Genomic DNA, 11,040 nt, shown 5'->3' on the forward strand with positions numbered 1-11,040 from the left:
CGAAGTTCGTTTAGACCGTTGGAAATATAATGGACGACCAATGGTTGTTCAGGGAGGAGGATCGTGAAGGTGCGAGTTACATGAAAGGTTGGAAAAGCCTCCTGTGGTTTTCTTTTTCTTTTCTTTTTTTCTTTTTTTTGAAAAGGAGTATGGATTTCCTCTTGATTGCACGGATGTCTAAAGCGTTAAAAAAACAATCGAAGGATGAGAAGAATAAGAGAAATAGACAGTGAGTGCACAAGTAGCATTTTCATTCCACAGAATAATTTGGTCAAAGATACTAAAAAATGAAAAAACTAATAATCAACCTAACAGAATAATTTGGATTTGAAATTGAAATTGCGGACTTAACGCATTTTGTTACGGATGCGGTATCCCCCCTCTACGCAACTCTCTTTAGACAGCCTTGTTGACGACGGCAATGGACAAAAGTATGAGAAGAAGCATAAATCAGAACGGCCAATTACGATTTATGATCACTCAAAACTGATATTTTACACAATCCATTTATCAATCATACATGCACCATTAGTTTTATCAACGTTCTGCGAGATCTTTTACCTAAAACATTGCCGTTGTTGGTTATGATTTTTAGTCCTGCAGATTTGAGTATATATTTTCCGAAGTGTTTTGATTTTTTATTTACATGGGGATTTCTTTAAAGTGACTACTTTCCAAGTCGAATTTTTTTACAGATCTAAATCTAAAAATTTGAAAGTTAATTTTTATTTTTTTGGTCTTGTTCTTTACCTTTCTTTTTATCTGCAGATGTGAGAGGGAAATCTTTTTCTTACATTTTGCTGGTGTTTTTCTTTAGAGTTTTGCTATGTACAAGCAAAGTCGCGTATTAATCTATGTACTAATACTGATTCTTTCATATTCAAAATTTAAATTAGCACTGTTTTTTATAAAATTTACTTTTTTATTAATCATATTAGATTGGTGTATATATTAGTACGTAATTGTGGTTGTAACTAGATTTTTCTTTTTTTTTTTATTGTAATTTTTTTTTTACAAATCTATCGGGAGCAAGATCTATATTGTACCACAGATTGCAACAAATCTTATTCAGATCTAAGTGTATTTCTTTCTTAGGTTTTTTTTTGGTTCATTTTGTAATTCTTTCCTTTTTTCCCTTGCATATTTGAAAACATCTTGTTTAGATTTGAGTCTTTATATTTGTTGGCTTTTTTTCCTTTTCTCGTTTTTCTTTATTGGATTTCTTTCCCTATAGAATTGGTACTTTCGCCCTAGAATTTGTGGACAATTTTAATGCGGGCATGGTGGCCAACAGACTGGTGGAGGTCGACTGCTGCGGTGGAACTCTGCTCAGCGGTGAAATGGGAAGCCAAGCATAATTGAGGTTCCTATCGCGAAGAGGAGATTGATTTCCTATTTGTTTTCCTTTTCTTTCCCATGCAAAAGTCTAACTTAAATTTGGTGTAATTTTTGAGGTGGTAGCATATAATATAAAGCTATTATTTGAGGAAAATTGGGCTGATTGTTTAGAATTATTTCAATTCATCTCATATATGAAAACAAAACAAACAAGACGGTATAGCTCAAGTAAAATGAGCACGGTTCGCAATTGGATGCTCGTGTAATGGAATATATACATGCTTTTTTACCATGTGGGAAAATGCATAAAATGTAATGCATTTTGGAAACACCTTTATTGGAAGAGTAATACGGTATATCTAGGCTCGTTATAACTTCCATGTGCAATGGGGTAGTATCATCCATTATAAGAGCATTACCAATTGCTCAATTTATAATTTAGCTAGAATGTTAAGTTTTTAACTTTAACATGAATTTCTAGATAAATTAATCCATATTAAACTAGCTATTTTAAAGTCTAAATAATAAAAAAATATTATTATTTTAATAATATTTGAATTTTTTTTATTTATATTTTAAACCTAGCAACTTCATCATTCACCAACTCATAAGCACCACTATCGTTCTCCGCAAACCCAAAATCCCTCAACCTCTCTGTCAACAACCCTAAATCCCCTTGCGTAGTTACACCCCCATCACTTCTTAGCCTACTCCCCCCCATGTCCACCATCACAGGCGCCTTCACATTCTCCTCCTGTCGAAAAAAGGCAAGCAGCCTCTTGAAAAACTGCTGGACCAACCCGTTCAAGTTCGCGCCGAGGTCGAAGAGCATGGATTTCTAAGGGCCATGGAAATGAGGGAGGACTGATGTGGGATTGGATCAACTCGGTGAAACCTTGAGCTAGTCGGTCCGCCAAGTCCTGACCGTGCCGCTATACCTCCTCCCATGCCTCAAACGACCTCTCTACCGACATTCAATGAAGAATTTCAACCAAATCTGTCTCCTTGTCTCTCAAAGCTTCTTCATCTAAGCTAAATTTGGTTTTTTCCCTTTGATGAGATCGTAATCGATAGAGTTTCGCTGTTTCCAACTCTAGCTCGTGTCCAATTTCGTAACAGAGAGTGAAAAGGTGTGAAGTTTCGAATAGGGACAGCTAGAATTTATGGTTCTTTGGGAGTTTGGATTAGGTTTTGGTTCTAAAAGATAAGGAGCACCGAAATAGAACAGAAGACGACTGACGGAAATGCATAATAATGAACGAGGAAGCTTGCGGGTTGAAGAAGAACGAGGGTGAGAAGAGCGTGAGGTTGCTTGCAGCTTGAAGAAAGAGAAAATAAGAAGGGAAAGAGCAAGCGGGGGATTGATGAAATAATAAAATATTTTATCCATCGCAAACAGTGGCTCGCCAGGTATGGTGAAGGAGGAAGATTTACTGTAGTTGAAGTCTGAATTTTTTGTTATGAAAAATGATAGATGCAGGAGACTTGGCGCAGGGATTGCGCACGAATGATCTATGTGAAAATTGATACGGTGCGTTTCGCACGAACAAGACCCATTCGGATCCCTTGATTCCCTTCCTTCATCTCCCACCTCCATTCTCCTCCATCTCCGAAACTTTCCCCAGACCCAATATGAGTTTCTGAATCCTAATCTCCCGCATCTCCCTCCTCCATTCTCATTGTCCTCCATCTCCGAAGCACAGCCAAGACCCGAGATAGGCTTTTCATGCTCATCAAGCGCCTCTCATCAAGCATGCTTTCGTACTTCTCACTCGCTGCTTTCAAGGCCAACTTTAGATCTTCTATTTGGATCTCATAATTTTCGTTCTCACCTTGACTGAGTAACAGAGATCTCGTGCAAGGCTAAAGCTAAGCTTTCTATCGCCTTCTTGCTCTTCTCCTCTTCATCCATGGAATTTCCCAATTCATTAAAAGTTTATTTTTCTCCTCTAATAGGGTCTAAGCACTAGAAGCTGCAAGCTTCTCATTGTTCAAGGCCTGGGTTTTCTCCTCCTCTACAGTGTCAAACTCCGAATTTGGAGACTCGACCTTTTTGGCCATCTCAGAAGTTTCTTCTTTGGCCATGTCAAGACAGCGTTCTGACTCGTCGAGATTCCCTCTGTCTTCCAATTGTAATCTCCAGCAATCTCACCTTCTCTTTTAGAGCAGCAATTTCAGATTCTGTATCATGTAATAAATCCTTATTTCCCTCTAGTTGTTTCATGACTGAATTCAAAGATTCGGATGCAAATCTGTCCAACTTATTTGCTTCCTCCAAATTCTAATGGGATCATTTCCAGTTAGAACTATTGAGAAAAATAAACAATGGCAGTTCTTGAAATCTATACTCCAAATTTCAATAATTTTATAACTGATAAAAATTTAATATAAAAATTTAAAATGGGTGGAGGAGGTGAAGTCGTCACTGTTTCGAAAATGGGTTTCAAAAAGAAAGCTCACTGTTTCAGAAATGAGGGAGACAAACTGGACACTACTGCTACATACAGTCGGCTTACACAGTCGGGGCGCAGTCGTTGACCGCCACGTCGGATTATGTAAAAAAAAAAAAAAAATTGGACGAAACCCGCGAAATAAGAAAGCATTTTCCAAACTCAAAACAGAGGGTCATTCGGTTCCCTCTGCCTCGCGTTCGATCATACTTCTACGTTGGTCGGTCGTCTGGGTTGCTTCCGGCTCCATCGTCGTAGCATAGAAGTTCTGAGCAACATTTTTCCAGTTCCGTTGTGGGTCGTGTTCGATCAGCAGTTGGTAGGTTGGAAGAAATATTTCTCCATCGTCCATCGTCCATCGTGGTGATCGTGAGCTGCTGTTGCTTCCATCCTTTTAGTAGCGTAGAAGATTTGTGTACAAGAGGGAGAAACAAACAAACCCGCCGGAAACCGTAACCGAAGCTGCAATGCGCTGAAACAGAGCTCCATTTTGTGAATCCGGGACCGTGGGTCTCCATTTTGGTGTGTATTTTCATGTGTGTCTCTATTTTCATGTGGGTATTTTCAGTGTATTTCTGCTTCTTCTTGTAAGATTGAACTAGTTATTTATTTTTGTTTTGTTTGGTCAGTGTTTTGGTGTGTATTTATTTCTCTATTTTGGTGTGTATTTATTTTCTGCTTCTTCTTGTAAGATTGAACTAGTTATTTATTTTTGTTTTGTTTGGTCAGTGTTTTGGTGTGTATTTATTTCTCCATTTTGGTGTGTATTTATTTCTGCTTCTTCAGTGTTTTGTAAGATTGAACTAGAGATCATATGAGGTGTTTGTTTGGTCGTTTTGTTCTTTTAAAAAAGCAAAGATCCTGTGACAATAATTTAGAAAATTTTTATCGGGTGAACCATTTTACAGTGCTCAATATTAATAAAATAAGAAAAACAGTTTGAGCGAATATTATTCATCTTTTCCTGGTGGTTGATTTTTTCTTTTTCGTGCTGGTAAGGACTTGATGGGGAGTGGTGGTTCCAGCGGAGGGTCTGCTAGTTTGGTACGGGGTTGAATTGTTATGGTTGAGAAGGAAATTAGGTTATGGCCGACTGGTATGGAGTAGGATAATTTTTTTGTTTTCCACTCCCTCTCTCCATTTGGAAGTTTTATGCTGTCAATGGGAACATTTTCGCCATAATACATTATTCTAGTCATATTTTATTGTTGACTAAAATGCTTAAGAAGTTTAGGTAGCCCAAGGGTTTAATGGATGTACAACTGTGATGATTTTGGTCCGATAAAATTGGATGTACAACTGGTTTATGTGTATTTCAGTTTGTCAGCATGGGAAAAGGGGAAGAAAACCCATCTCCTTCAACATCATCTAGCTCCAATCCCCCAAGCTCGGTAAGTTATGACATTTTTTACATTTTTGTAGATTCATAAACGCTCCAATACGGCTAACACATCATTCTAATTTTTATGCTAGGACATCCCAACAACTACTCCAAATCCCCCAAATTACATCCACAGTTACTATGGAGCAATGCCTGCTTGGTCACCGGCTTTTATGCCATATCCGGATATATATCATTATCCAACCAACATGCAGATGGTGATGCCAACCTAGATATTGTCCCCTTTTTTTCATTTGTTTTTCTTATGTTTATGGAAGTTTAATTGCTCTATTTTTTGGCAAAATGATAGTTACCCATTTGAACATGGGATGGGAACTCCAGTGGAGCTCATGGATACAAGCCCCAGAACCGAAGAAAGAGTTGGTCAAGAGGATACAGCCAGTTTTAGGGAAACAGGAGCCCCGCCATGTTCCACCTCTAGAGTTGATGAACAATGTGAAGAAGATAGGACGATGAATTCACTAGAAACTGGTGATGGCACTGCTGAGACACCTGAGTGTGACGAAATGTATGGTGGTGATATGATTGGGGAGCCAAAAGTGGGGATGGAGTTTGATTCTTTTGAAGAATTAATGAGCTATTATAAGCTATATGCTAAGAAATGTGGGTTTGGATCCATGACACAAAGAAGTGAGAGGGATGCCGATGGAGTTGTGAGATATGTGACCCTTGGTTGTGCCCGTGGGAGAAAGGCCCGGAATAGGACGATGAATGTCGCGAAACCACGCCCGACAGGAAAGACTGATTGTAAGGCAAGGATTAATGCCTTAAAAGTTGAAGGAAAATTGCGGGTGACCACAGTCCATAATACCCATAACCATGGACTAAGTCCACATAAATCCCGCTTCTTCCGATGTAATCGCCAAGTTAGTGAGGCTGTAAAAAGAGTACTAGATACTAACGACTTGGCTGGCATCCGAATGAACAAGAGTTTCGGATCTCTTGTGGTTGGTGTGGGAGGATTTGAGAACCTCCCATTTTTGGAAAAAGACTGTCGCAACTACATCGATAAGGCAAGACATCTCAGACTTGGAGCAGGTGGTGCTGGAGCGCTTCGAGACTACTTCTCTAGAATGCAATACAAGAATCCAGGATTCTTTGCCTTGATGGATTTAGATGATGATGGGAGACTAAAGAATGTATTTTGGGCAGATCCACGGAGTAGAGCAGCTTATGAAGCTTTTGGTGATGTGGTAACGTTTGACACCACGTACCTGACAAACAGATATGGGATGCCCTTCGCACCCTTTGTGGGTGTAAACCATCATGGCCAGTCGATTCTCTTGGGAGTAGGGTTAATTTCGAGTGAGGACACCGAGACTTTTACATGGTTATTTCAGACATGGCTGCAGTGTATGGATGGTATAGCCCCGCCGGCTATTATCACTGACCAAGATAAAGCAATGAGAAATGCTATATCTATTGTATTCCCTAATAGCCGGCATAGATTTTGCCTGTGGCATATTCTGAAAAAAGTCCCGAAGAAGCTTGGATCCCATCGTGCCTACAAAAGTGGCTTGAAAACTCAACTAATGAAATGTGTGTATGATAGTCAAAACATTGAGGAGTTTGAGAAATCGTGGGAGGATTTGATATGCACATACTCATTGGAAGAAAATGTCTGGTTGAGTAGTTTGTATGCTGACCGCGAGCAGTGGGTACCGGTATTCCTAAAAGACTATTTCTGGGCTGGCATGAGTACTACACAACGAAGCGAGAGCATGAATGCATTTTTTGACGGATATATTCATGCAAAAACTAATTTAAAGGAGTTTGTGGACCAATTTGACAATGCCTTGAAAAAGAAGATTGAGAATGAAATCAGCTCAGACTTCCACTCATTTAGCGTTTCCATTCCTTGCATATCTAGATCTCCAATCGAGAAGAGATTCCAAGAGTTGTACACAAATGTAAAATTCAGGGAAGTGCAGCAGCAAGTTATGGGTGTGCTCGATATGGATCCATCATTACTTAGACACGATGGTGTGACAAAGACATATTTGGTAGAAGATGAAATTCGTGTTGAGGAGTTCACTAAACATGTTACATACTATGTGGACTTTAATGTGAAAGAATGCGATGCTAAGTGTTCGTGTGGGTTATTTCAGATGAGGTGGATACTATGCAAACATATCTTGGCCATATTCAAGTCTAATGAGATAAAATCATTGCCAGATAAATACATTTTAGATCGATGGATGAAGGACATCAAACGGAGATACACGTTAATCCACAGTAGTTATGACACTGGTAATCAACGGGAAGATACTAACAGATATTCTAGTCTATTGAATATCTGTTATCAGATGATTACCCTTGCAGCAGGTTCGAAAGATCATACTGAGGATGCTACTAAAAAGTTATATTCCATGATTGAGTTATATCATCACGAGCATCCAGCCCCTCCAATGACTCAAACGGGTTCTGATTTTGGTTGCACATCAAATGCCACAGTTGGTAGTTCTCAGCAAGTACTCAGTCCAAGAGTTGTGCGAGAAAAAGGCAGACCCCCAAGTCTGAGAAGAGCATGTAGGATGGAGCATGCTTTACGAAAAGTAAAAGTGAGGACGAATAAAACAACTGTAGAGGGAAAACGTAAAGAGGTGAGGACGACATTAATAACAATAATATTTGCCATTTTTGTTAATTTGAAAGTATTTCTTGTTGAAAATATAGATAGATTTTGTAACTTTATTCGAAATACTTGATAACCAGCGAGATGGAGGATATAGGCCAGCCTAGGACACGCATAGGAATTTATTTGGACCATCTAAGATAGATATCCAGGTAAACACATGTTTTGATTAATTCAGAAATTGGAAGTTTGTTTGTTAAAGTATGTACATCTTGCAATACATTTCTTATTCTTGGGAAATTACTGAAATTTCAGCCATTTTTGTTACGTATTTATTACTAGACTGTCGCAGTGAGCTCAGCTCTACACATGAGTGGAACCCAAAATATGGTCGGGAGTCAAGAAAGTGTAATATTTCTAACCTACTTGCATTTAGTCTAATAGTTACGTAAAAGTCAAAATATGACTGTGCTATTTATTACTTACAGATGCAACTCGGGTTTGATGGATCACAAAGTGTGCAACATGGGTTCAACATGAGTGGAAATTAATGCAATGAGATATGGTAAGCTCAGATAATGGAAGTAATTATTTGTGTTGAAGTTCATATATTGTAGCACATATATTGATGAATGTGACTGAATTGTATGGTTGGGAGATATGATGGTTTTGTAAATCTGACTTCTCTTTGAATATTTTTAATTTACAGGGATGCAGGAGTATTATTTTGTGCGGATGTGAGTTGCTGATTTTTACTAACTGGTGGGATTCAGAAAGTTTTTATGGATGTTAATGGAAGTTTATTTCTATTTCCATTAATCTGTGGTTTTTTCATTGAAACAAGTTGATGAAAGTGAGTGGCTTGGAGCAGAGGGCTCCTGCTAGTTTGCTTTGTATTTTGTGCCATTAAGTTTCAGGATGCACAATCTGTTTTGTGCATCATCTAACAGAGAATTTGACATTCTGATTTTGTGCATCATGTTTCAAAATGCACAAATCTGTTTTACAAATCCCGTATACAATCTGTTTTGTTCAGAATTTGACAATCTGAATTATCTGGTCATGTTTCAGAATATTTCCAATCTGTTTTGTGCATCATGTATTATAAACACAATCTGTTTGGTTCAGCATGTTTCAAAATGCACAATCTGTTTTGTGCATCATGTACCAAAATTGAAATATGTTTTGTAACCAGATTCAGCATTGATAATCCAAGGAATTCAGAATGGAGTAACAATAATGTACATCAACTATTGTATTAACAATCAGACATCTACAAGTGTTCAACACTGTTACAATTCCAACAAGAGTTCAAGGGCAAATACCCGGATCACTACTAACATCAACCTCCTGTGATACAATTACACCAATATCCACTGGAAATTGACAAAAGTGTTTCCACAGTATTTCAACCATCACAAACTCGGCAAATCTGACTTAGTTAACACTATTAAGTTACAAATTTCCAACACTCTGAATACAATCCAACATCACTTAGATACTATTATGTAAAAAATGAAAATAACTACTAAAGCCAAAAACAGCCGGAATAGTGTGCGGGAGCGCTTGATTTCAGCTTCTTGCTGAAGGAGCATCCACTCTTTTTTCATAATCTCCTCATTTATGCTAGCTAGCAAAATCTCCTTCTTCTCAATCTCATCTGCTTTCTTTTGGAGTTCAATCTCCCTTTTTTCAATTTCCTTGAGCATCTTGACCAGGTCTGCCTCCTTCCTTAGCAATTCTTTTTTCAGTTTGAAAAGGTCTTGTTCTATGTCTTGACTATTTGCCCACTTGAAAAATTTGCAGTACGGTAGTCCCTAAATGCAATACAAGAAAAGTTTAGACATGCAAGAATATTTAGTAGGACTAAAGTCCACAATGCAAAAGTTTAAGATTTACTTCTGTAATTACCTCAGTGTTGTACTTTCGACATCCTAAGAAGGCTCGGCCTGGATTTCTTCTCGTATTTGAGTATTTCAGTGTGGCTTCAACCTCACAGAAGCACAATGGTGTACTCTGAGAGGGATTTGAGACAGATGCAGAACTCATTGATGATGATGACATCTAACCACAACCAGATTCAGAATACAATAATCTAAGCAGCAGAAAAAAAAAATAAAAACCATTTACAATAGCTAACATCAATCAAACTCGGCAAAGGGAAAATTAGAAGGTGCATTAAATTCTACACAATAATGTACCTCTTCCCAACCAAAAACAGAATTGATATACTTCAATTCTAATAGCATGGAGCTCCAATAACTAACAGATTTCCAATAAGGCAAAGAGATAATTAGATGCTTCTTTAAATTCTACACATCTTCCAAACCAAAAACAGAATTGATTTACTTCAATTCTAATAGCATGGAGCTCCAATAACTAACAGATTTCCAAAAAGGCAAAGAGACAATTAGATGCTTCTTTAAATTCTACACATCTTCCAAACCAAAAACAGAATTGATTTACCTCAATACACTGATCATGGAGTAACAATAACTAATACCAACCAATAAGGCAAAGCGAAAATTAGATGCTTCATTAAATTCTCTTGGTCTTCCAAACCAAAAACAGAATTGATTTACCTCAATACACTGAGCATGGAGTAACAATAACTAATACCAACCAATAAGGCAAAGAGAAAATTATATGCTTCATTAAATTCTCTTGGTCTTCCAAACCAAAAACAGATTTGATTTACCTCAATACACTGAGCATGGAGTAACAACAACTAATACCAACCAATAAGGCAAAGAGAAAATTATATGCTTCATTAAATTCTCTTGGTCTTCCAAACCAAAAACAGATTTGATTTACCTCAATACATTGAGCATGGAGTAACAACAACTAATACCAACCAATAAGGCAAAGAGAAAATTATATGCTTCATTAAATTCTCTTGGTCTTCCAAACCAAAAACAGATTTGATTTACCTCAATACACTGAGCATGGAGTAACAATAACTAATACCAACCAATAAGGCAAAGAGAAAATTATATGCTTCATTAAATTCTACACAATAATGTACCTCTTCCAAACCATAAAACAATATCCATTTACTTCAATTAATACACTAAGCATGGAGTAACAATAATGTACATCATACCAAACCACAAAACAGAACCACTTTTCTTTAGTATAAATATCATGGACTAACAATAGCCACCATCAACCATTTTGACCAAGCTATCATTAGATGCATCATTAAATTAATACACAATAATGTAGAAATGTAAATAAATAAAAAAAGAACTCATTTAATTAAATACAATTGATTT

At 37.4% G+C, this 11,040-nt stretch overlaps 2 protein-coding genes across 7 annotated transcripts; one reads left to right on the forward strand and one right to left on the reverse strand.

Moving 5' to 3' along the window:
* Positions 1 to 1,925: 1,925 nt before the first annotated feature.
* LOC122276425 (protein FAR1-RELATED SEQUENCE 5-like) lies at positions 1,926 to 8,840 on the forward strand. Of its 6 annotated transcripts, none has more exons than XR_006228846.1 (7): positions 1,926 to 4,310; positions 5,108 to 5,179; positions 5,262 to 5,387; positions 5,480 to 7,793; positions 7,906 to 7,977; positions 8,108 to 8,173; positions 8,254 to 8,330. XR_006228846.1 is itself a non-coding variant. In XM_043086121.1 (7 exons), exons 3-6 carry the CDS (start codon positions 5,311 to 5,313, stop codon positions 8,314 to 8,316), a joined length of 2,520 nt encoding a protein of 839 aa, XP_042942055.1. In that variant the 5' UTR covers positions 1,926 to 4,310; positions 5,108 to 5,179; positions 5,262 to 5,310; the 3' UTR covers positions 8,317 to 8,330; positions 8,475 to 8,840. The 6 variants fall into 6 exon arrangements, 2 of the variants coding, with proteins under 2 accessions (XP_042942055.1, XP_042942056.1); XR_006228847.1 differs by having other exon boundaries at positions 8,081 to 8,173; positions 8,254 to 8,299; XM_043086121.1 differs by lacking the exon at positions 7,906 to 7,977 and adding an exon at positions 8,475 to 8,840.
* A 255-nt stretch (positions 8,841 to 9,095) lies between these two features.
* LOC122276427 lies at positions 9,096 to 10,037 on the reverse strand. The gene is made up of 2 exons (XM_043086123.1): positions 9,677 to 10,037; positions 9,096 to 9,582 (listed from the first exon to the last, which is right to left on the reverse strand). Exons 1-2 carry the CDS (start codon positions 9,827 to 9,829, stop codon positions 9,256 to 9,258), a joined length of 480 nt encoding a protein of 159 aa, XP_042942057.1. The 5' UTR covers positions 9,830 to 10,037; the 3' UTR covers positions 9,096 to 9,255.
* Between the last annotated feature and the right edge of the window lie 1,003 nt (positions 10,038 to 11,040).

Source organism: Carya illinoinensis, chromosome 9 (genome assembly GCF_018687715.1).
Source record: "Carya illinoinensis cultivar Pawnee chromosome 9, C.illinoinensisPawnee_v1, whole genome shotgun sequence".
Classification (NCBI taxonomy): Eukaryota; Viridiplantae; Streptophyta; class Magnoliopsida; order Fagales; family Juglandaceae; genus Carya; species Carya illinoinensis.